General features: G+C 46.7%; 1 protein-coding gene across 17 annotated transcripts in view; it reads left to right on the forward strand.

The window, feature by feature from the left end:
• The window catches only part of CACNA1C (calcium voltage-gated channel subunit alpha1 C), a 450,865-nt gene extending 428,943 nt beyond the window's left edge, over positions 1 to 21,922 (forward strand). For 8 of the 17 annotated variants that reach the window (XM_084206870.1, XM_084206881.1, XM_084206875.1 and 5 more), the window contains 11 exons: positions 1,758 to 1,854; positions 2,485 to 2,587; positions 4,199 to 4,300; positions 5,427 to 5,554; positions 6,657 to 6,791; positions 8,233 to 8,585; positions 10,786 to 10,914; positions 11,359 to 11,468; positions 13,422 to 13,525; positions 16,841 to 17,158; positions 17,387 to 21,922. In XM_084206870.1, the coding sequence (XP_084062996.1) occupies positions 1,758 to 1,854; positions 2,485 to 2,587; positions 4,199 to 4,300; positions 5,427 to 5,554; positions 6,657 to 6,791; positions 8,233 to 8,585; positions 10,786 to 10,914; positions 11,359 to 11,468; positions 13,422 to 13,525; positions 16,841 to 17,158; positions 17,387 to 17,683 (1,876 nt within the window). In that variant the 3' untranslated portion in view covers positions 17,684 to 21,922. Of the gene's footprint in view, positions 1 to 1,757; positions 1,855 to 2,484; positions 2,588 to 4,198; positions 4,301 to 5,426; positions 5,555 to 6,641; positions 6,792 to 8,232; positions 8,586 to 9,461; positions 9,489 to 10,785; positions 10,915 to 11,358; positions 11,469 to 13,421; positions 13,526 to 16,840; positions 17,159 to 17,386 lie in introns of all 17 variants that reach the window. The other 9 variants (XM_084206877.1, XM_084206868.1, XM_084206880.1 and 6 more) reach the window with 5 other exon arrangements.
• Positions 21,923 to 24,580: the final 2,658 nt, after the last annotated feature.

A 24,580-nucleotide genomic window follows, 5' to 3' on the forward strand; every position in this document is an offset into this window, starting at 1 on the left:
ATATGGATGGGGAATAAGCACAGACTTGTAATAAATACACCATTTGTTAACAAAACAGATGCTACTATCTGTGCTTCCTTGAAGGCCAGACTGCAGTGGCTGAAGCCATAGAATAGGTAGCCACTCAGTTCAGATGGCATCCTGCTCCTCCCTGCTTATAAATTGGAATCTCTGTCATTCCTCTCCCTCATCCATGTCCCATGCCCCTCCTCTGGCTCTTTCCTCCCTCTGTGAGAGAATTCTTCTTTTGAGATCCATTTACCAAACTTCAGAGAAACCCAACTGCTGCTGTGAAGGAAGTTCAGTACTTTGTTTTGTGCTCACAAAACAGCCCAAAGCATAAACAAGTATTAAAAGGCAGTGGCTTGAGGCTATTTATGTGGGAAGTAAAGCACAAGGAACTAGATGCTTTACACCTCTCTGCCTGCTATAGGCCTCAGCCCAACAAGTAAATAAGCAGATATTTATTTTGAGCAGGAAGAGAACCCCAAATTATCTGTTCCTGCACTAAGAAACTGCAAGGTTCAAAAGGCTGAGGTCAATTCTTGCAAGTATTGACTCAAGTATGACTGACAGCTGGGATTTATGCACTAGTAGAAGTTATATAAGTGTTGTATTTGTGGGGTGCCCTGTGGCAGGAAGGAATGATGAATCTGACTCCATGTTCTTAGAAGGCTAATTTATTATTTTATGATCTATATTATATTAAAGAATACTAAATTAAACTATACTGAAGAATACAGCAAGGATACAGACAGAAGGCTAAAAGGGTAATGAAAACTCATGACTCCTTCCAGAGTCCCGACACAGCTTGGCAATGATTGGCCATTCAGTCAAAACAATTCACAGCAGAAACCAATGAAACAACCACCTGCAGATAAACAATCTCCAAACACATTCCAAAGCAGCAAAACAGAGGAGAAGCGAATCAGATAATTATTGCTTTCATTTTTCTCTGAGGCTTCTCAGCTTCCCAGGAGAAAATCCTGGGCAAGGAGATCTTTCCAGAAAACATGACAGTGACATATGAGTGCCAGGCAAATCCTGCAGAAGGCACCAGATGCAAGAGGCCTGAAATAATTCTTTAACCTATGCCTGGGCTACAGGGAGCAGCATGAGGCTGGAGAGATCTTAGTGTCACCTTTAGCTGTAGCTGCACTCTGCAGGCAGCCCAGCAGGTCAAGATGCAGCCTGTTATAGATGGACAATGAGATGATTGGCTCTCACAATTAAAAGATAACTATTGTGTGAATATTAAGAAAAGCTTTAGTGATGTACAGTTATGTCATTGTAGTTTAGATGTCCTCTGTTCTCCCCACAGCTCCCTTTTTCCCCCTGTATTGTTACCATCAGGGGTGGTCTAGGACAGATAAAAGAAGGCTGCACATGTGTCCCTTGCATGGGACAGTTGGGGATGGAAAAGCTCAGGGGGTGCTTAGGGGGTGAGGCATGGCAACACCTGACCTCCAATCCAGTCACAAGAAAGCAGTTTCCAGGGATAATTGGCAAAGCAGAGCTGACTGACAGACTTTGGGAGGGCCAGGGCTGGCTGATGCAACCCCCAGGGGTATAAAAGTCTGAGCTCCATCTTGAAGACGAACTGGCCATGTGGTGTGCATGAGGGGCAGTTCCCAGCGCTGCAGCTTTTTCCTTATGTTTTCCTTTGCTGTATTTTTGTTAAGGTTTAATAAACCTTTTTAAATTTCCCAGGTGAGCAGTTGTCTCTCACACAGCCCTCACTGTGCTCTCTCCTGCAGGGGACGGATCAAACACCTGGACGTGGTGACGCTGCTGCGGCGGATCCAGCCCCCGCTGGGCTTCGGGAAGCTCTGCCCTCACCGGGTGGCTTGCAAAGTAAGGCACACAGCTGCTCTGGGAGCCTAGGCTCACAGCAGCTAAACCAGAGAACCAGCCAGAGCATACAGAATGGTTTGGCCTGAAAGGCACCTTAAAGCCCATCTAATTCCAGCCCCCGTGCTTGGGCAGGGCTGCCTTGCACCAGGCCAGTTGTTTTACACTGAACAGCCTGCTGTGGCATTTCCTAGCTGACCTTGCCTCACTCACTGGGCACATCCCAGCTCGCTGCTCACCAGGCAGAGTCAGCAACAGCGTGTCTGAACAACCCCTGGTGCCTCTCACCAGCTCCTCTGGGCTCCAACCACCCAGTCCAGGGCTGGAGGGTCAGCAGCAGGTGGGTTGTGCACTACTCAGGGCCATCAGCCTTTTGTCTGGTTAGGAGAGCACATCTGTGCTAAATACAGCTCTCAAGTACCAACAACACACCGTACTGTCAAACACCCATCTCCAGACAGATTAGGAGAGGTAGAAATAACAGGGCATTCTCATTGTGTAACTAGTCCACAGGCCATGGGTATTCACATAAGAGGGATGGCAGGTCTGGAGGGCATCAGGAGGACATGAGGAGGAGCATGCTTCTGTCCACGTGTGGCAGTGATTGTTGTCTTTCTCCTCTTCATCCCACAGCGCCTTGTCTCCATGAATATGCCACTGAACAGCGATGGGACCGTCATGTTCAATGCCACTCTCTTTGCACTGGTCAGAACAGCACTGAGGATCAAGACAGAAGGTGAGAAGCTTGTTGACTGTAAGGATACAAACTGTTCATGCCAAGGTGTCCTGAGCTGGAATAAACCAACAGGGACAACTTGTTTAAAATTATCCAAATTACTTATATGCAACACGTGGGACAAAAAGCTATGTGAAGAGGTTTGGAGGAATATCTTCTACGGAAAGCACAGTGTTTCCCACTACCTAGGAATCCCACTAGCATCCTGTAGTATCATCTCAAATTACTGATCACATTCTTCACAGTGGTCTGAAAGTTTAAAGTTTTAGATCAATGTCTGCTCACACAGCAAGTAGGAGAAGGGCAAAGAAGCCTCCTTTTTGTACCCTGTCTGCAGAGCTGAGCCACTTCTTGACTGCTGTTGCCACTGATCTTCCAGTCCAAGGGAGAAAAAAGAGCTTGGACTCAAGGGTCTCAGCTCACAAAAACTCCTCCTGTGCTTCCATTAGCATGAGTTAACATTACATCGTAGTGACAGCGGTGTTGTAAAGAGAGATGAGGAGTAAAGGGACTGTTAATAGCTTTGCATAGACAGCGGGTCTATTTGAGGAAAGCAGACAAGATTTGGGGCTCAGCTGTCCTCTTTGTTGCTCTCTGTCACCTGCTGTAATGAAAGATATTGGTCCTGAGTCAAAATCTGGCTTCATGTATTAATGAGATGCATTGAAAGAGAGTGTAGGTCTGTGATTCACAGCTCTGCCTCAGCAGTGGCTGCAGTACATTTCAGGCATGGGGAAGCAGCAACCAGCAGAACTCTGCCTTACAGTGCCAGCTGTACACTGCTGAGCCAAAAAATAGTGGCAAAACAAAAAATTACATTAAGGCCTTGAAAATTGTGCTAAACAGAATTTGACTGTAGCACAGGAGACTCTCCTGAGGAAAAAGCCACCCACAATCCCTGTAAGACATCTTGTGTCTTATGAAACAGAGACCCAAAAAGGATTCAATTTTCTTGTCTGCCTGAGAGAGCCTCAAACTCTTGGAGCCAGTGAACTCCTGGGAAACCATCTAAAGCCTCAAACTGCTTTCCTTCTTTCTTCCTTGCCTTAGCAGGATCTTTTAAGTGGTCAGGGCAGGAGCTTGGAATTAGCCCTGCTGAGTCAGATTTCTGCCTCCTTTGATGCTGTCCATGTGTTGCATCCTCAGCAAGTTATTCCATGTCCCTATCTTCACTGCATCCTATTACAAGAACTACTGCCATGCAGAGCCCTGTACAACACCCTCAGGAGCCTTAGTGCTGGGGAGAAATAAGAAAAGCTGCAGGAAAAACACCTTTAGGAGGACAAGATACTGGTTTCAGACACCTAGAGAGAGAAGAGAAGGGTTTGAATGTACATAAATCAAGAAATAAAACTGAAGATGACTCATTTGAGAGGAAATGGGTATCTAGAAGGAAAGTCACCTCCCTACCCAGAGATGACTGTGCACATTTAGGAAGAAGACCTCTTGCTGTGAGGGAGCTTTAGGAATGGTCTGAGCATCTCTTGGCCCAAAACTTTCCACTACTGAAAACACTCTGATATTTACCTCCTGAGACTTCCATGCCAGACATTAAATTGCTCCTCTGCAGGGTCTGCTTAATTCCTGTCTCTGATGATTTTCACCCTGCAGGTAACCTGGAGCAAGCCAACGAAGAGCTGAGAGCAATAATTAAGAAAATCTGGAAGCGCACCAGTATGAAGCTGCTGGACCAGGTGGTGCCTCCTGCAGGTGGTGAGTGCAGGATCTTGTCCCTGTCTCTGAATATCTCTGGTTTTTTTCCCCACCTGTCCCGTCCTACTGCACCTCATGATCATCAGGTGGAATAGAGGGGACAGGCTTTCTTCTCAAAGCTATCAGTATTTAATCAGGCTGAGATTTGTTCTGTATGAACATGAATATGCTGTTCTTACTGCTGAGAAATCAGGGAAAGAAAAAAACGTGCATAAACAGGAGTTGGTACATAGGCATCCAGTGTGGCATTCACTGATTTTCCAGGTGGCCCCATGGGCACAAACCAGCCCTTGGCAGTCAGCCAACAGCAGCAGCCAGGTCCTGAGCCTTGCTCAGCCCGCTCTGAACTCAGTAGACCATGTCTTCTAAAATTTCCACTGGGTTTGCAGAAAGGAGGAGAGCTACCTGGAGAAAAACATAGTACACATTTTGGCTGGCTGACAGTTTTTAGTGTGGGAACACCACTGTGACTGCATTTCAGGGGAGAGGTGATCTCCTCTGTTCACTCACAGCCATGTTAGGCGCAAAGGGGCAGAATTCCAGTGCAGAGAAGGGTCAGGACAGGCCTGGGATGGATGATCAGTCAGGCTGTTGGAGAGCCAGCTTGTGAATAACTCTTACCCCAGGCTGTCACAAGACAGAAGCATGTGTTGACTCAGACTGGGAGGCTGCTGCTATAACGAGATCCTTTGTGGTTAACCAACACCAGAGACTGCAAAGGTTAGATGTGCTCCTGCTGCAGGGGTTCTGTGCCAGCAGAGCCAGTCTGCCCCAATGCCACCTGCACCTCTGCTCCTGACTGATCACAGCAAGCTCTGGCTGCAGAGCAACCCCTTCCTTCAGCCCTGCATCTTGATGCCATAAAAAGCAGAGATGAACTGCAGTGCCCAGTGTTTCTGCAATACATGAGCAAATACACCAATAAATCAGCAGCTTATTTCATTTATTTTTTCCCAGCCCCCCTTTGCAGATGACAAGGTGACCGTGAGGAAGTTCTACACCACTTTCCTGATCCAGGAGTATTTCAGGAAGTTCAAGAAGCGCAAAGAGCAGGGGCTGGTGGGAAGCAAATACACCAATAAATCATCTGCTTATTTAATTTATTTTTTCACCCTCCCCTTCACAGATGACGAGGTGACCGTGGGGAAGTTCTACGCCACTTTCTTGATCCAGGAGTATTTCAGGAAGTTCAAGAAGCGCAAGGAGCAGGGGCTGGTGGGGAAGCCCTCCCAGCGCAACGCGCTCTCCTTACAGGTGACAAGCGGGCCCCGAGTGCAGGGGGTGGTACAGTAGAGACAGGCGGCCCCACTTCCCTCTTCAGCCATCCTGGGGGTTGCAGTGGGCTATCCCTACTGGAAAGGAGTTTGTGGACCACTTGAATTATCACACCAATCCTTTTGGATAAATACCTGTGTACCATGGGTTCGTAATTCCTTAGCTTGGAAAGGAACAGGTGAGGCATAATCACAATTTATCAAAGTGCCAGTAATATTTTAAATTTAGGATCCTTTGAACTGGAATGAAGTGTCCTACAGATATTTGCTTACTCCCACGTACATTTGACCCATTCTGAGTGTATGTTGCCAGGAGACAAAATCACTTAAAAAGCATACCTGGATGCCAAGGCCATCCAATGGACAGTAAGGACTGGAAGGACTGGGATTTGTTCCCCACTGTGATACATGTTCACTCAGCAGATTACCAAGCTGTGTGACAGAAAGAGAAAACCCTGTTGAATGTACAAGCAGCACTGTCTGTGTCCCTTGAGGATACTTTGAGAAAAAAGGGTGGCTCTGGTGTTTCAGCAAGCTGAAAAGTGCTGTGATGTGGGCACAAACACAGAACAAGGCCTCAGTACACCCACAGCTTACCACCCTGGATGGACTCTTTGGAACAGACTCCAGTCAGTGAGGGGTTTGAGGACTTAGCAGGTCCAAATGCCAGAAGCTTAGTTGTTAAATCCATATTTAAGCTGCTAATTAAAAATAAGAGATTTTCTAAGGCACCAGAGTACATGGTTCAGCTGGAACCGTGGCTGCTCTAGAGCTTCTGGTTGTGATCTGAGAACCCAGAGCTGAAAGCATGCAGACCTGTTTAGTCAGGCCTGTGGATTTATGTCTGTGTCCTGCTGAGATGAAGCCAAGGACTAGCAACAAACATTCCTTGGTTTTATTGCCAAGAGTCTCTGTCTCCCTGAGGTGGAGATGAAAGATCTGGGTTAGTTGGTGTTTCTCTGGGAGCTGGGGGTGCTGTGTTGGCTGCAGGGGCCCCGCAGTGTTTAGGAAGGAATGGCAGTGCTGCTGTCTCTCCCGTGCCCACTCGGAGATATGAAGCTCTACAGTTTGCTGTTTTGCAGGCTGGGCTGCGCACGCTGCACGACATCGGGCCCGAGATCCGGCGGGCCATCTCTGGGGACCTGACAGCTGAAGAGGAGCTGGACAAGGCCATGAAAGAAGCTGTTTCTGCTGCCTCTGAAGATGATATCTTCCGGGTAGGTTCTGAACAAGACTGCGAGCTGAGGCTGAGCTCGGAGTGCTTTGGAGGCAAGTCCAGGCGTGCAGGAGCTCTGGAGGTGGTGGGATGGAGCTTCCCCCCTGACAGGGTCTGCTCCTCAAGTTTACCTCTGGGGGAGAAGCTTTAAGGTGATGGTGAAGGAAAGGAGTCGGTTCTGATGGAGGGTTTGGATCCAGAGCTTTATTCTGGCCCACAGGGCTCTGGATCCAGCAACAGCTCCAGCAGAACTCCCCAAACTGTGTGGGTGCTGTTCCTTTAACCCTGGGGAGAGGGGCAGGGAAGGGGTGGGGAGCCACCAGCCAGGTACAGGAGGGGAGGTCTCAAGGGACAAATGACACCTGGATGGCCCAATGCCCCCCTGGGGTAGAGGGCATCCCTTTAATCTGCCAATCACTCCACACCCTTCTGGAATGCCAGGACTGACAAACAGTGCTGGGAGGGTGGGGAAAGGAGAGGTGACTGACACACCTGGGAGGGAATTATCAGGGGAGAGACCCAAGGTTCTGGGGTAAACCCTGAAATCACACCGCAACAACATTCTCTTTTGTTCATTCTGCATTTCACCGGGCCCTCCTTGTTTGTAAACCTTACTAGAAAACAGTGGTGGACCTAGGTCCTAAGTGAAAGGTCCTAAGGTCTTTGCACAGTTTTATCTCTATTCCTTCTCTCTTTCTCTCAAGGGAAACTTCCCACTGGAAGATTCCCTCATGAAACCTAAGTTAAAGAACAGATCAGTGCAGACATCTTGCAATCTGCAGAGCAGCAGCTTTAGTGTTTTGTTCACTCCTTTCAGTGGCACTGGTAGCATCCTTCCAAAAGGTACACAAAGACACAACAGAGCTCCTATGGAAGGAGAAAATTTTCTGAGCAACTTAGCTAAAACATTTCTTTCTTATTTCATTCCTGTTTCTTAGAATTGTTTTCTTTGGTAACTTTTCCTCTCCTTTGGCATTTTCCTCCTTCCTTTACAGAAAGATGCTGTCAGTCCCTTTCATTACCCATCTAAACAGTACATAACTGGCTCATTAAAATTCTCTTCGTTTCTTCCTCCAAATACTTAATAGTTTTTAGTGCTTTTCTCAAATTCCCCTCATACCTAAATGTTCCTTTGTAACTGCACTGGGAAAACCAGACAGCAGCTCCCTGGTCCTTGCATCCATACCCTGTCCTGGACTCCCAGGACTGGTGGGAGGTGTGCAGACATACACCTGCCAGCCCTCTGAAATCCCAGCCTGTGTGTAGCTAGTCTCTGTGGCAGAGAAGTCCTCACCCTGCTTTCTGGAAGAGAGAGCACCAGTGCCATCATGTTCACTTTGGTCCTCATTTTTTATTTCCTCGAGAGCAGTCTAAGCAGGAAAACACCGGGGCCCTTGCACATCTCACTCACAAAGGAAAAATCCTTTCTGTTTCCCTGACAGAGAGCTGGAGGCTTGTTTGGAAACCATGTGAGCTACTACCAAAGTGATGGCAGGAGTGGATTCCCCCAGACATTCACCACCCAGAGACCTTTGCACATCAACAAGTCTGGCAACAACCACGGCGATACCGAGTCTCCATCTCACGAGAAGCTGGTGGACTCCACCTTCACTCCAAGCAGCTACTCATCTTCAGGCTCCAATGCCAACATCAACAATGCCAACAACACTGCCCTGTGTCGCTTCCCCAGCCCACCCAGCTACCCCAGCACTGTCAGCACGGTGGAAGGCCATGGGACCCCCTTGTCACCCACCATATGTGTGCAGGAGGCTCCCTGGAAGCTCCCCTCCAAAAGGTAAGTGTCCCAGCAGAGAGGGAGCCAAGGGAGCAGGTGTTGGAAGGTGCATGCATGCAAACACCAGAGCACTGCTGACGAGCCAAAGTCACCCCCAGACATTGCCCAGCCTGCAGCCTGGATTGAGCCCTCTGGTTCTCCACTTGTGCCAAGCCCACCGATATGCACCAATTGGCCACTGCAAAACACCAGCACTCTTACTGACCAACACACTTGATTTCTTTGGGCTTTATCAGGAAGAAACCTTTGTAAAATCCAAAGGGAACCTTATTTATCCCTCCTTCACTGCAGGGAGGTGTTTTATCAACTGGTAACTGAAGGAGACAGCTCTTCATGTCTTAATAGCCCAACAGGGAGCTTTGTTGAAGTCTGTGGGTTTTCATTCAGCGGGTCACATCCCTACAGAGGTCACCAAAGACATTCTGGGAGGAGGGAGGCAAGGTTTTCGGAAACAAAGCAGAGAAAATCCCCTTCTCTGGACAGTTTTCAGGCTCTCTACACGCACACAGATGACTAACACAAAAGGAATATAATTTTTCTCAGTGGGGGATTTCTTTTAATACTTTCAGAAACAGCAGGCAAGAGATGGATCTTTTTTTCAGTGCAGAGAGTGAACAGTGTGAAAAAGTGGCCAAATGCTGCCCCCAGAAAGGACAGAATAGGACAATAAGGCAGAGGAGCTTCAGTGGGTGCAGGATTGCCCAAGTGAAGAGTCCCATGGTTTTTCTATTTTGTGCCTCCCTGAGGGAGGCCAGGGGGAGTTGCACAAGATGTGTTCCCTTCTGCCCTCCTCTCTGCTGAACTCGTGCTGGTGTGACACTGCTAACAGGGTGTTCTTTTCTCTCCTTGCTTCCCTGGGCACGTTCCTTGCATTAGGACACATTACTACGAGACACTGGCACGGTAGGTGTTCTCCATACCCCGCTCATGCTGCCTGGCTGTAAGACCCACTGTCTTCATCCTGTTCAAACTCTAAACTCCCATTAATGCTGAATATGACCTCTCCTTTTTGGTGTCAGTAGGCCTGGAATAGAGATACTGAGCACCATGACAGCTCCAGAAAATACTCCCCCCTCGGGGCAAGTAGCAGTCCATGTTCTGGCTGTTTTCTAGATTTGGGGTTTTTAGAGATTCTAGCTGGGCCCACACATCTATACATCCTCTGATCACAACACAGTGAAGGATACCCTGGCATGTTCATGCAAAAATTCTGTATGGTTTTGGCTAAACACAGACAGTTGAACAGGACAAGATGCCAGGTACAGATTTTTTTCCCCTCTGCACCTTAGCAGTTTTACTTGCCTCCCATTTCAGAGGAGGGTCACTGCAGCACTGTCCTACAGGCTCTTTCACACAATGCATTCTCACATTTCTCACAATGGGTTTTGCTTTTATCACATGACAAGATAATATTGCCCCTCCAGTCTCTAAAAGATGAAAAGAAGAAAAAAATAAAAAAGCCACCCTGCTCTCTTTTGCAAATGCTAGTAAAAAACTGAAATAGTTTCCACTACCTCCATGTCCATACCTCAAAGATTCAAGCTACCTCCAGATTTTACTTTACTCCTCAGAAAAAGCAAAGTCCAAATTAAGGGAAATATGAGTGCTGAAATGTGAAACAGGGGGACAGAGAGGTGGCAAGCAGGGAATTAAGGGCTGGCACACCTCAGGCTTTGAACAGATCCTGCAGAATTCAGTAGCAGCACTCTGCAGTTAAAAAAGGGACAAAAGGTGGAAAAGCCAGCAAGGATGAGAACATGACCAGGAGGCAGAGGGCAGAGCTGGTGCAGACTGAGGGATTTGGGAGGCAAAGGCCACACATCAGAGATGAGAAGGTTACTGTGAGTGTGCAGGAGGCTTCTCTGCAATCCATAACCAAGTCTTTTGCAACAAGGGAAAAATCTTATTCCTGAGAGTTCAGTGAGGTGGATCACTGGAAATGTGGTCAGTGTGATGTGCACATTCATAGAGTGCAGGTAGTCACAAAGGACAAAATATATTTACAATTTAAGAAAAAGGACACAGACAAAGATTGTTGCCTTGTATTTGTGAACTCTGTAGCTCTATTCAGTCATTGATTTTCCTATGAAGGCTCTTCAGCATTATAATAAACTGGGACAGATGGAGCCTGTCATTCTTGTCTTTGTAACAGGTTGTCTTTACCATCTCCATATCTTGACTTGTCTTTTTTGCTCATTAGCTCCAGTTCCAGAGACAGCCAGCTGGCAATTGTTTGCCAAGAGGAAGTGTCTCAGGATGAGACTTATGATGAAAATTTGAATGAAGACATTGAGTACTGTAGTGAACCAAGTCTGCTCTCTACCGAAATGTGAGCTTTGCAGCTTTAGTCAAGGTGTTTGGGTGGTTCTTTAATTAAGGGGGAGAGGTGGGAACAGGTGACATTTTTCTACAGAAATTTCAATTTATGGGAGGTCAGAAAATTTTAGACAACTCAAATATGAGAACATAATTCCAGTTCAGCCCTTGAAGTAACATTCAAAAGGTTATTTTTCACCTAGGATTTTCTTTCTCTGAATGAGATATCTTCAGGGCTGCCCCCCACATTCACTTCTACCTCCTGATGTTCCCAGACCTCATTTTTAGAGTTCTCTGCCTCACGGTCTCTTGTTGCTGTTCCTGGACCAGTAATAGTTTGAAGCTAGCTTGCCTTGCATCCCTTTGCTAGCATGACCTTCCTGGCTTCCTTGCTGGAAGAGGGCTTTTTCTGCCCAACATCAGCTGCTTTTCTAAATCCCTCTGCTCTCCTCCCCAGGCTGGCATACCAAGATGATGAAAACAGACAACTCACTCCACCAGAGCACAGCAAAGGAGAGGACAGCCGGCACTCTCCGAAGAAGGGGTTCCTGTGCTCCTCAGCTCTAGGTAACCTCCCAGCAGGGCTGGGCTGGGCTTCCTCCACCTTGATGGAGTTCCCACACCTCCCTGAAGGAATCCCAGCCTGGGTGGGCACGGCTGTTGCTGTTTGCTGCATGCAGCTCATGAGAGCAGGAATCCCAGGGCGTGCAGACAATGCTGATCAGGCACATGGCTCTGCTGGCTTCACAGCCAGTCAGCAGATGAACCTGGGGCTGTTTGGACAGTCCCTGGGATCTGTTTGATCAAGCCTGCCTGTGAATTAGGGTGGTTTATTTGAGAGCTGTAGGCTCTCCAAACAATCACCAGGGAGTCGCTGAATGGGTGAGCCTTGAGCCTACAGTGTTTTGCTCTGTGTGTATTCAGCAAGGAGAAATGAGAGATTGTCTCCTTTGTCTGCTGCCAGGAGCACACTGAATGTCAGATTAAGTTAATACAACATGCATCTGCCTTCTCTAATTGTACCTGGAGATTTTCAAGTGCTTCACTGGGAGATGAAACCCATGAATCACAAGGCTTTATGAAAGTATCAAGAGTCTGTGACAAAATGAACTCTTAGGTACAGCATTTTTCAGCCTTTTTCTAAGTATTGGTGTGGTGAAAAAGGGCATTGAAGGGAAAAACTAAAAAGAATCTTGTGTATAAAATACATTTTTACAGAATAACAGTGACAGACTAGGTAGTGTCATGTTTAAAGTGAGGCTACTGAGTCTTCACTGAAATCCTTCAGGATGCTTCACTGTTCTAACAACATTTACTTTATTTCAAATCTTAAAATATTAGGCAATGACAACTTCTATATCTATCTGTAAGGCAGTCAGCCCTTGACACAATGCTTCACTAACTACATTCTAATGATTATTTATATATTGATGTCATACTCATTTTAGTAGTTGGTTTTTTTCTCCAGAAAGAAGAAATACTTTTAACCTGCATTGTAACATTCATTCTCTGGGTTATAACATATTTTCTGAAACACTGAGAGGGCTTTTTCTCAGCAATCCAACATTATAAATACTTACTATTTTCAGAATTCTAATTTTCTTCCCTTCTTTAGAAAAATGTCAACAAAATGAAGAAGACCACAAACTATTTTAATGTGCCATGTATTGAATCTTTAATACTGGATTTATTTGCCATTTTTCAGAAGTAAAGCACTTGATCATAAACATACTTTTCAGTAGTTTTAAATTCCTCATTGGGTGTACCTTTCTCATATTTAGAGCAATAAAGTTTAATATAATTATATTAAATATATTAAAATATATAAAACTTTAATTATATATTATATAATATATAATTAAAGTTTTTCTAGCGAGTAAACAACTGTTACTGTTTCAGCACCTCCCTCTAAAATGTTTTTTTTCTCTCTTCCCTTCCTTCCAAATTCCAAAAATGCTTCATTTCTGTCTAAGTCACCTTCCATTCACCAGTAAATTCCCCACTGATGGATTCAGTTGCACTTGACCTTGCTATAGACACAGTCTCACAAAGTGTGGTGTGTCTGGCAGCTGTGGGACACAGATCACATGCAGGCAGGGTGCCAGTGTCACCTGAGCAGCACAATGTCCCTGCCTGCCCAGCACCAGAGTCTCAGCTGTCACATCCTGCTGAGGGCTCTGCCTCAGCCACAGAGGTCTGAGAGCACTGCCACTGCTTGGGAGGGAAATCAGCTGCACGTGTTTTAAAGGAGAAAAGTGTTCAGAACCCACCTTGCAGCAATCCCACTTTGCAGCAATCCCACCTTGCAGCTTGCTTGGAAGGTGGTGTTGATTGGTTTGTGATGCCTGAATACTTTCTGTAAATACATTTGCTTTGGCAAGGGCACAGTGTTGAGAGGAAGAACCTAAAGCCTGTGTGTCTTTGCTGTGTGTCCAGTGGGACTGCACTAAAGGAAACTGAAAACAGATTTCCTGTAGTGTGTTATGAGTGATGGACACGTTGTGTGTGTTGCTGTTTCAGGTCGAAGAGCATCTTTTCACTTAGAGTGTTTGAAAAGACAGAAAAACCAGGGTGTGGATGTCTCACAGAAGACAGTCCTGCCTTTGCATCTGGTCCATCATCAGGTGAGTGTTAATAACCAGATGTGGCCCCTGCCACCTGCAGTGCCCCCCAGAGCATCCCAACCCACTGTTTAAAAACCATTTGGGATAGATTCTTACCCATACCAAAGGCCCAGGTTTTAGCAATCAGGATTTTTATCATTCCCAGATTGCTACAGGAAGATTTCCCTTGGAGTCAGTCACAGTTATCCTTGTATGATGCTCATGAATGAATAAAATAAAATTCTAGCAAAAAGATGAAAATAACTACCCAAATTGCATGCTGCAGTGCAATTACACTGGCTTTGATGGCAGCATGCACATGAATAAAGTGTGCACAGTCTAATATTAATTAAAGGTAACCAGTAAGTGTAATTAACAATTTTAAAACACAAACTGATTACATGTCATCAATCAGCTTCTTAAGCCCTTTGTAACTGTGTTCAGCAGCCTAGCAAATGTATGCCTAAACACTACCTGGATGATTAGCCAGCTGTCAGGCTCCAGAGGAGAGCTGTGTCTTCTGGTTTGATGATGCCTCTTTTTGTCACCCATGAAAGAAATAGGTGCAGATGGCAGTGCCAGCCTTGCAGGTGTGGCATCCTGCTCTGTGCAGTCCCCCCCAGGCAGGGTAGAATGCCTTGCTGCTTCTTTAGGCTGCCACAAGGGCAGAAAATGTCACACAGCAAGAATGGGAGGAGTGAGAGAGGGATGGGCTTGATGCTCCCTGGCTTTCCTCACCTCCACTTCCAGAGAGTTATCCTTTAATTCTTGAGCTGCAGAAAGCAGTGGTCTGCAGAGAGTTACAGCTGTGGCAGGGACAACCAGAAAACGTGCTGGAGCAGGGAGGGTTGGTCAGGAAACAGCTTCCCATGCTCACCACGGCAGCAGCAGCTGTCCTGCCCTCCCATGGCAGGCCAGGCACAGGGAACACAGGGAACACAGGGAACACAGGCCTTCCAGCCCTCTCAACACACACAGCTGACAGAATCACCTCCCTCCAAACCTCTTCACCGTTCCCCATCCCACCATGCAGCCCAAAAGCTGAGGGATGGGGCTCTGCCCACACCAGTGTCACTCAGCCGGACTGAAGGGCTACCCTGAAAGAGGCATCTGGCTGCCAGCTGACAACACTCAGCAATGTTCCTGTTTATAAAAATGTTAACCAACAACAGGGCCTAAAATAAGACCACAGAATGGAAAGGTTGCCTCTGCTAAACCTAATGGATTCTGTTGCTGTGAAGGCTTGAAGAGGTGTTCTCATGGACTACCTGTACATTATGATATGTAAATGTGTTCAGCTGAAGCTCAAAGCAATCATACACAGCTTCCTTCAGCTTCCTCAGAACCTTACATTTTTGATAAAATATTTTGTGTGTCTGTCAACAAGCTGAAATATTGGTTCTGTTGTCCTGCCTGACAGATCCAGGTCTCTCCTTGAAGTCCTGGCAGTTTAAGGGATGTGCTGGGGCCATCATAGCCTGCAGGGTATGACTTATTCAGAAGTTTTAAGGGCTTTCTTCCTCATTGAAATTTGATAGGAGTCTGACATCTAATTACTGAGAAAACCTCAGTGAACTTGCAGGTGACTAAGAATTAATTCCTTTTTTCAGAATGAAAAAATTCTTTTTTTCTGACACTGAAGTCACCAGCACAACATAATTATCAGTTCCCAAGGATTTCAGTGGCAGATGGACTGAGCTTCACTGAACATTAGATAGCTTTAATTGAGCTGTCTAATTTAAATTAGTCAGTCCAGTCCCACTGTGGTCAGTGGAGGGAAGGAGCATCACCAAAGGGCAAGTTTAAGTCTTGTGTAAGTCATGTCTTTGAGGCAGTGTTTTCAGGCAGGCATTGAAGAGCAGGGAGGCTTTCTAGTGCCTTTCTGCACAATTGGTTTAGACTAAACACAGAGCCTTGCCCCAGCCTGAACACAACACAGTCCACACACTTTTGTAGTTTCTATGCATTTATTTCATTGCTCAGCCATGAGCTCTGTGAGATGAGTTCATGACTCTGACAGTCCTGCTTATAGAACAAGGAAGCAGTCACCATCAATAAGGCATCAGATCAGCCCTGTGCAACAAGAGGAATTCATTTTAAGAGGAGGCTGAATGACTCAGAGGTTGTGTATATCATTACAGGAAGGACTGGATGGCTGAAAGTATAATCATGAGATATTGATCCTCCCACCAACAGCAGATGCCTTAAAATCCAGTGGTGGATTTCAAGCTATTGCCAATTGCACACACATCTAAAATTCGTATCTGGTAACTGTTCAGGTTCCTCAGCAGACACTTAAAACAGCAATTGGCAATCAAAGCCTGTGCTGTGTGTGGTGTCAGTGGTGGGAAAATGATTTGCTGTCTTCCCCACTGGAGAAGAGGTGGTGTTTCTGGCAGACCCATGGGGAATGGGACTGCATCCCTCTTGGCAGTGCCTGGGAATGGAGCTGCATGCTCCAGGCAGTGCCTAGGAATGGGACTGCATCCTCCTGGCAGTGCCATGGGAATGGAGCTGTATCCCTCTTGGCAGTGCCATGGGAATGGGGCTGCATCCTCCTGGTAGTGCCAAGGGAATGGGGCTGCATGCTCCAGGCAGTGCCATGGGAATGGGGCTGCATCCTCCTGGCAGTGCTGTGGGAATGGGGCTGCATCCTCCTGGCAGTGCTGTGGGAATGGGGCTGCATCCCTCCTGGCAGTGCCGTGGGAATGGGGCTGCATCCCTCCAGGCTAAAGAGCTTCGGTTCTGAAAATTTCCAATCCAGTGCTTGGCAGTAGCACAGGGCACACCATTTAAAGGAAACTTGCAAGATGAGTTTGCAGCACACATCCAAACCCTTCAAGGAGCTGGCAGCTGTGTTCACTAGCCTCGAGACTCTCCAGGCCTTTCTCAGATGGTTTCTGCAGCACCTCCTTGTGTAGCCACTTTTCACAGAGAAAATCTGAACCTCAGAGAAAAGAAAAACAATTCTTATCTTATTTGCTGTGCCTGTGTTGTGCCAAAGTAGAATGCAATGTGGAGATTGTTTACCCACAGTGATGGTGTTTTGTTTCCTTGGCCTGTCAGGTGTGTGTGTGTGTGTCGGGACTGTCACGAGATGAGGGCAGTGGAGTGCAGTTGTGGGCAGAGTTGAGTGCTTGGCAGATTCAGTTTAGATGTAATGTAACAGAGTGTAATATACTATTCAATGGCATAGTATAATAAAGTAATTAATTGGCCTTCTGATAAGATGGAGTCAGATGCATCATTCCCTCCCCCTCGTTGGAGGCAATATCTACGATATCCTTGTTCCAGCCCTGCAAGCTCTCGCTCACGCTGTCCCTCCTGTGTCCGCAGGCACTAGCAGTGGCCGGCCTGAGTCCCCTGCTCCAGCGAAGCCATTCCCCCACCATGTTCTCTCGGCTGTGTGCTACGCCCCCGGCCACGCCCTGCAACCGGGGCTGGCCGCAACAGAGCATCCCAACGCTGCGCCTCGACGGGGCGGACTCCTCGGAGAAGCTCAACAGCAGCTTGCCGTCCGTGCACTGCGGCTCCCGGTACCCGGAGAGCGGCGGCAGCCCCAGGAGAGCCCGGCCCGTGTCCCTGACCGTGCCCAGCCCCACCGCAGGGAGCAGCCGGCAGTTCCACGGCAGCGCCAGCAGCCTGGTGGAAGCGGTAAGAACGCGCGGGCACCGAGGATGCCGTGGCACGGCCAGCTAGAAGCATGGCCCTAGAAGAGCAGGGCAGTGCCAGGAGTAGGAGAGCCCTTCTCCCAGGTTTAGAAGCATGAATGGGAGGAGGAAACACGGCAGTGAAGAGGGTTGTGTTGGAGGTGTGGCAGGGTTGGTGCTGCAGCGTACTAACGCGTGTCTTTGTGTTCTGGTTCCCCACCTGCTTTTGAAGGTCTTGATTTCGGAAGGACTGATGCAGTTTGCTCAAGATCCAAAGTTCATTGAGGTCACAACCCAGGAGCTCGCAGACGCCTGCGACATGACGATAGAAGAGATGGAAAATGCAGCAGACAACATTCTCAATGGTAACAGCAAGCAGAGCCCCAATGGCAACCTCTTGCCTTTTGCTAACTGCAGGGACCCAGGGCAGGACAGTGCAGGAGAGGAAGAGGAAGAGGTGCAGAACCCGGATTGTAGGATAAGTCAGGAGGAGCTCAAGGACAGCAGGATTTATATCAGCAGCCTGTAGTTGCCAGGGCTGGAAGCGATGCTGGTTTTTTATTTGTTTCAATGTTCCTAATGGGTTTGTTTCAGAAGTGCCTCACTGTTCTCGTGACCTGGAGTAACCGGAACAGCGTTCTTCATTCATTTCTGTTGGGACGAGTCGCAGAGTTGGGTGGTGTAAGAAAGCTTTTCAGGAGCGGATATAACCCCAGCACGTGTCCATGAGGGAAGAGTGAGGAGGAGGAGAAGAAGAGGAGGAGAGCCAGCTCCCTCTTTTTTTCAGTCCCTGCACAAGGAACGACAGCTGCCTCCGGAGCACGAAGGGGAACCTCAGCTTCCTGTGGACCGCCCTAGCCAAAAGGACCCTGCGCCAAACGGGTGTCTTTCAACCTTGCTTGTAAAAATCATTTTGCACATGTTCTGTATGAGCCTCACCGTCTCCATAAAGCCAAGGCCCTTTGATTCAGAAGGAGAGGAAGACTTCTGCTGTGGATTCCCACACGGCCACGGGGAGGAGGAAGCAGGAGAAGCCCGAGGCGCGGCCCAGCCCTGCCGAGACTCCGGCAGCGGCCCCTGCCGGCCAATCAGAGCTCGGGCGGTCACTCGCCAGCCAATCTGAGTCTAGGCGGTTTCCTGCTGGCCAATCAGAGCTAGCCTGCCAACTGTGCCAGCCAATGGGAGAGCAGGCATGGCGGCGGGGCTGAGAGGCCGCCGGGCCTGTGCAGAGTTCTTCTTGTTTCGCAGTTTGGTATTTTCTTGAAAGCATGTTGCAGTTTTTATTTTGACTATTTTATTATTATTATTATTATTATTATTTTGAGGGAGAAGGGAGTGTTTACAGCATTTTGTAATCACCTACCTTTTTTGTTTTGGTTTATTTTCACCTTTGCAGATGTTAAATCGGTTTGATCATGTTGTATTATTTAAACTGGGGCGGGAGTGGTTTCTCCATTGGAATTTGGTAGAAGTATAACGATAGATGAGTTTTACCAACCATTATGTACACCGAGGATTTGTAATTTTATTTACTAGCAACTGAAACCTTTTGTTGTTGTTGTTTTATAATTTAAAGATAGTAGGCAATGCACTTGATATAGTCTTGCACATTTGAGTGATTGATTTGGGTTCTTTTTAGTGCTAAGTGTATCTGTGAGCGTGGGAGCAATAGGAGCGAGTGTGTGTGCATGTGTGTGTGCGTGTGTGTGTAAGAGCAGTTCTCCACGTCCTGGTTTGAGCTGCAGGAGATCTGTATCTGGGGCCATTCGAATGCAAAAACAAACCACTGTCTCTGCTTTCGAAAAGGGAATCAGTAACTTTGCATTTTCTGTTCCACAAGATATGCAAAAACAATGCAATAATATTAATTTTAAAATAAAATTGTAAGTTGTGTCGGCATTAAAACTGTATAGAAAAACAAAAAATTTACGAGGGTGGGGGAGAAACAAAAAAAGAAAAACAAACCAGAAGACGTTACGCTTCGATATATTCCGTGTGATGTTTTATTGCATTGATAATGTTTCTGTTGAAGAAACCGTTATACTTGAATTCAGGTCAGTTTCAGTATTTTTCAAATATTTTTTTAAAATGAATTGCAATTGTGCCAAGCAAAGATAATGAATTGAATTAAGTTTGTTTAAAAAAAAAAAGAAAAAAAAAGAATCACTTCTTGTATATTTTGCTGCATGTCAAGTGAGTCATTTCGTATTTGGAATGTGCCAAGCTTTACCTTTGAACTTTTAAGTGCTTTTTTACGTGTGGTTGGGGAAAGGGTACTACTTTATTTTTTTTTCCTTTTTTAATTTGTACAATGAACAAAGTGTACCTGGTGTAAGTAACTATTCTGCAATCCACTGACAGGTTGAACGTTACTGATTTTGCATATCTTGTGTTCATTTTCCTTCTTCCTCACTCCCTTTTAACGTGCACGATGACTTTATCGGTAGAGAATCTTTCTTCCCAAGACTGGGACATTTTATTCAGGCTTTGTTTTCTTTCCTTTTGCTCAGTTCCTCTAAAGGTCTTGTTCCACTCAAGGGTGACAAGACCCCCAAAGCCCATTTGGCAGATCCATCCTACACGTTCAGCTGGCACCAGCAATTTAAGGAGCAGGGCAGAAAAAAAAATCTGGCTTCAAAATTATTTTATTAAGTAGCTGAACACTGATCAGTTTTAGCAGGATCCTGGGATAAGAAATGCAAGAATCAGAACAGTTGGCAAAGTAAAGTTACCTAACCCTGGTCTGGGCTGAAAGCAAAGGGAGAGAGCTGTGGATCTTTATTAGGAGAATTGCTGCAGGCTGGTCAAGATTCAAGATGCAGGTGCCAAGTGACTTTTTGGTGTTCATATGCATGGTCTCAATCCTCTTCCTAGACTTTAGTGGAGGGTACTAATTCACAAAACATCTGGCACAGCACAGCATGTCCCAGCCACAATTCCTGACTAGTAAGTGTGAAACCCTTACCCTGATGGTCGGCCCTAACCCTGAGAGAGGCTGAAAAAACAGGCAGGTATTGTTAGATTTTATGCAACTGGTTTTTGTCTAGACTACTGCTGGGTTTTTTTCCCTCCTCAGGATGATTCACAAACTTGCAGATCTGTTCTGAGGTGTGATCTGACTCAGAGCTAAACTTTGATTCAAATCTTGAGCTTCTGCAGATGTCCAAGAACTCTTCACTGCATACATTGATTACATTATTTTTGTGATGTTCTTGTTTTTCCTCTCGATTCTCTGGGGCATAAAGGAGAAATAGCAAAGTATTTTTGTCTGTACTTTTTGAACTGGCCAGTATCAGCTCAAGATACCTTGGAAAAAACCAAATACTAGAGAAATATGAATCCATTTGTACAAGCATCTGTCATCAAAGTCATAATTCAAGGCTTCCCTGGAGAAGGTGCCCAGCTGGTGTGGGTCAGTCTCATCCTTTCATCCCTGGTGCCTGTACACAGATAGGTACACACGTGTGTCTCCCTGTGAGTTTGCTGCTGCTGATGTGCTCCAAAGGGACTTGAAAGGGAAGAATGCCCAGGCCTGGCTGTTCCTGAAAATGTTATGAAAGGGCTCCCTAAATCATTTTCTTTCACTGCAAAGTCCATCTGACCCTCCCAATGGAAGACAGGGGTTCTTCACTCCTGAAAAACAGTGCTTACCTAAATTAGTGGTGACGATGAACATTTTGGATGCTTGATAGCCCGTCTTTTAGGACTTTTCTTGATGTGAAGGACAATGACAGGAAGGACTGTGCCCCAGGCATTCTTGGTGAAAGATGTTGCTCCCTCGGAGGTCAGAGCCTATGGCCAGGGGAAACCCCGCTCTCTCCTGGAAGACCCCATAGGGGCTGCAGAGTGGAAAGTTTGGCTAGCAGAGAATGCAAATGACTTCTGCAGTTTGAGGGGTAGGTGTTAAATTTAGTAATTGCTGGTGCCAGCTGTGCAAACTTCTCTTTCTGGGGAGGGTGGCTTTTTTTTCTATTTTTTTCATTTGAGGTACTTCCAAATGTGCACATTGTGACAGGCCCGAGCAAAGAGCTGCTGCCTCCTGCAAGTGAGGCAGAGTCTGGGGGACAGTGGGAAGGAGGGGGCAGGTTTAGTTCCTGGAGTGTTTCCCTGTGTATGGGAGTGGATGGTGGGTACAATCCCTGTGCTGTGGATGGAAGCTTTAAGGAACCGATGGCTGAGAAGTGGCATGGAAGGAAAGAATGGGGAAAATGATCTGCTGTTTGCCTCTGAGCATCTCTGACTCGCGAGAGGACACTGCAGACTAAAGACATTTCTTATAAAACAACAAACCTCCTCCCTGTATCACTCCTGCTCATTAGTCCAGACAGTACTGGGTCAGCCACATCGGGTGCATTTCTTTTTTTCTTCCCTATTTCTGTGTGGCTGACGTGATGGGAAAGCAAGTGGAACTCATGATCCAGAGCTGGAGTTTCGTTGTCCACAGACCTTTTGTGCATCATCTGCCTCTTCAACTGGACATGTGGACGATGATGGTGTGTAGATGCTGCTGCTACTGCAGGGGTCCTGCCTGTGTTCTTGCCCTGCCCACCCCACCCCAGCACGGAGGGACAACCAGAGAGGCGCCATGTACAGAACCGCATCTATTTCTGCTTTGTTTTCTGACTCACAACCCTGCCCCAGTGACTACGACGACAACAACAACAAAAAAAAAGGGCAAATGCATTTTTTACATTTCTTGATAATTTCCAAAGCAATGTATCATTGCTTTCTTTAGACTGACGCCAATATAACAGTTGTATGGGTCTCAGCCAGGCTCCTGTGTCTTTTCTGCCTGAGTTTCAGATTGCTGTATGAAATGTATGCGCGTTTGCACACAGACACATCCAGACGAGGTGGCAGCACCCCGAGCCCGTGGGGTTGGTCACCTGTGTCACAGGTGGAGTTGGAGGCCTTGCTATGTGTGAGTAGATGAGAAACCCCAACCCACTGGTCCAGGGAGCTGAAGTGAAGCAGCCCTACTGAGACAGAACTGAGTATCCTGAGATACATCCATGGTCCTGCTGTGACTGTCCCCACAGCAGGGGCACTGGGGGGGAGAGCAACACTGAATGGGGAATTTGGAGCACAACAATATTGAACCAGAATCCAGTCAGAGGTTTCTGGTAGCAGTGAGATTTTGCCAGTTCTCATAATGAAAACTGTAGTGCATATAAAGAAAACATTCCAGGCCTTCAGAAGCCTCGATTCCCATCTTGCTGACATCAGGCTGGAGGGCATTAGAGGCCAAGGAGGTTGTATTGATGCAAAGGATGTGGAAAACAGAATTGGGCCCTGAGAAATTTAATTATATCTTTCCCCCATTTATTTTCTTTTTCAAAGGAGTCTAAGAAATACAATTCTCAATAGCTGCACAGGGTTTCTTTTTTTCTTCTTTTGAATGTTGTGAAACTTTTAAAGTTTTATTCTGGGTGAGCAAGCCCGGGGATCCAGAAAGTTTCCAATGGGATCTCAGTCCGTGGAGCTTTTATCTCTGTTCCTGCTTTGCTTCTGGAAAGCTGAAACCACTCTGGCCTTGCTGCTACAGCTCCCTGAGGTTGGGTGGGTGAGAGCAGAAGCACAGCAGGAGATATGTCCTGTTCTGAAAACAGATTGGGCTCCAATTGCTTTCAGAAAACTCAGTAGCATGACACTGGAATGGAAAAAAAAACCCTCTTCTGATACAAACTTTAGTGTTCTAGTTAAATTCTCCATTCTTCTCCTCCCCCTTATGGGGAATTTAACACTTGAGCATAAAACCCAGGCCTTCTTTAGGGGCACAGGGCTCGACTCGGTTGCTTAAACATGCATGTCCACTGTCATTTGAGATACCCTACAGAATCCTCTGCCAGGTCTGCCACAGCTGGTGGGGAGAGGCACAGCTCTGGCCCAGGCAGGGCTGGTGTCACAGAGCCCCAGAGGATGGCAGAGATCTCAGGTGGCAGGGGACAGTTAGGCAACTTAATCAAGACCCTTTCTAAAGGGCTAATTGAGAGGAGAAGCACCAATGACTGATGTAATGAGGGAATCTTCATTAGCATTACCAAGGGCTTAGTTCGGCAGGATCAGGAGCTTGTCTCCACACTCCCATGCTGTTGTTTTTCTACCCCATGTCAGGCACTCTGCCTCCACTCCTGCGGCCTGAAGTTGGCAGAGCTCTGCCTGGTCCTTTCCTTAGGCCAGGGTTAGAGGCTGCATCCCAGGCCCAGGGGAGCTGGGACCGGCCCAGGCGTCACTCCGCTCAACCACAGATTTTCTGCCAGCATTCCAACAGCCCCTTTCCAAAGCTTTTTCCTATTTGAGACAGAACCACAAACTCAGACACCATTTGCTGGCATCATCATTCAGGTGATTAAATACCTGTGTTTTTCTGTTAGCTCTTTCCCAATTAGGCTGAAATGCTTTCAGTATTTTAAGCATCCTAAGTCAGTCTGTTCTCATCTCAAGCATCCTAAGTCAGTCTGTTCCCTAGGTAGACTGGCAGCCAATACTATCTAAGCATCATCAACTTTATGATTGCTCATAGAAATGATTGTTTCAAGCTTATTTAGTCTTAACAGTTTGAATGTGGGAAGATTTTGGAGGAGGAGGAGTGACATTGTAAATATCTCTGACAAACATTGCTGCATCACACACAAAAAAAAAGGGGGAGATACTTATAAAACTGCCTTAAAAATCAATTCTGAATGATGAATCTCCCTCCAAACAATTGCCGCTTGATAGAGCAAGGGATGAGTCACTTTGGGTGAATTCTGGCAAGAAGTGGTTGGAATCTAGTCCAGTTTCAGGAGTGAAAGTGTAATTTAGGAGCTGATCTCTCACTCAGTCTGAATTCACATCAGCACCAAGGACTGAGCACCGCAGGATCCAAAGGGTTTAAGGTCCGGGGGGTACTGTCTGTGCATGGTTTGGGTGTGGCCCAGCAGGTACTGCATACCAGTGTCTCCCAGTGACTTCAGGGAAGATGGGGTTCCTCAGCACCTCTTAAGTTCAGGCCCTGGAGCACCATTTCCTGCTCTGATCATCAGCTATAAATGTTGATAAATATAAGTGTTTTGCCTTCATTTGAATTGCCCAGAGCTGTAAAATGACCTCTCTCAAGTATAAATCAGTCCAGATATAAACCTCCTCTCCTACTCTTCCCTACGCTCCCTGCCCACCTTCCCAGCCCTCCCTTGCACCTCCACCTGAGCCCTTCCCTGTCTCAATTCTTTACCTCCTTCCACACTTTTATATCTAGTTTTCATGAACCCACAGAAATGCTTTTGTAAATACTGCTGTACAGTTTGTAACCGTCATGTAAGCCTGTCATCAGTGCCAGAGTCCGTCTTGCCCTCTCGCACGTTTTAAAATCAACAGAGGAAAGTTAGAGCGAATGGCCCTCAGTGAGCTATAGGGTCATCTCTGTGTGGGACAAATGTATATTCCT

The sequence above is a fragment of the Fringilla coelebs genome, assembly GCF_963513975.1.
Source record: "Fringilla coelebs genome assembly, chromosome: 5".
Lineage (NCBI taxonomy): Eukaryota > Metazoa > Chordata > Aves > Passeriformes > Fringillidae > Fringilla > Fringilla coelebs.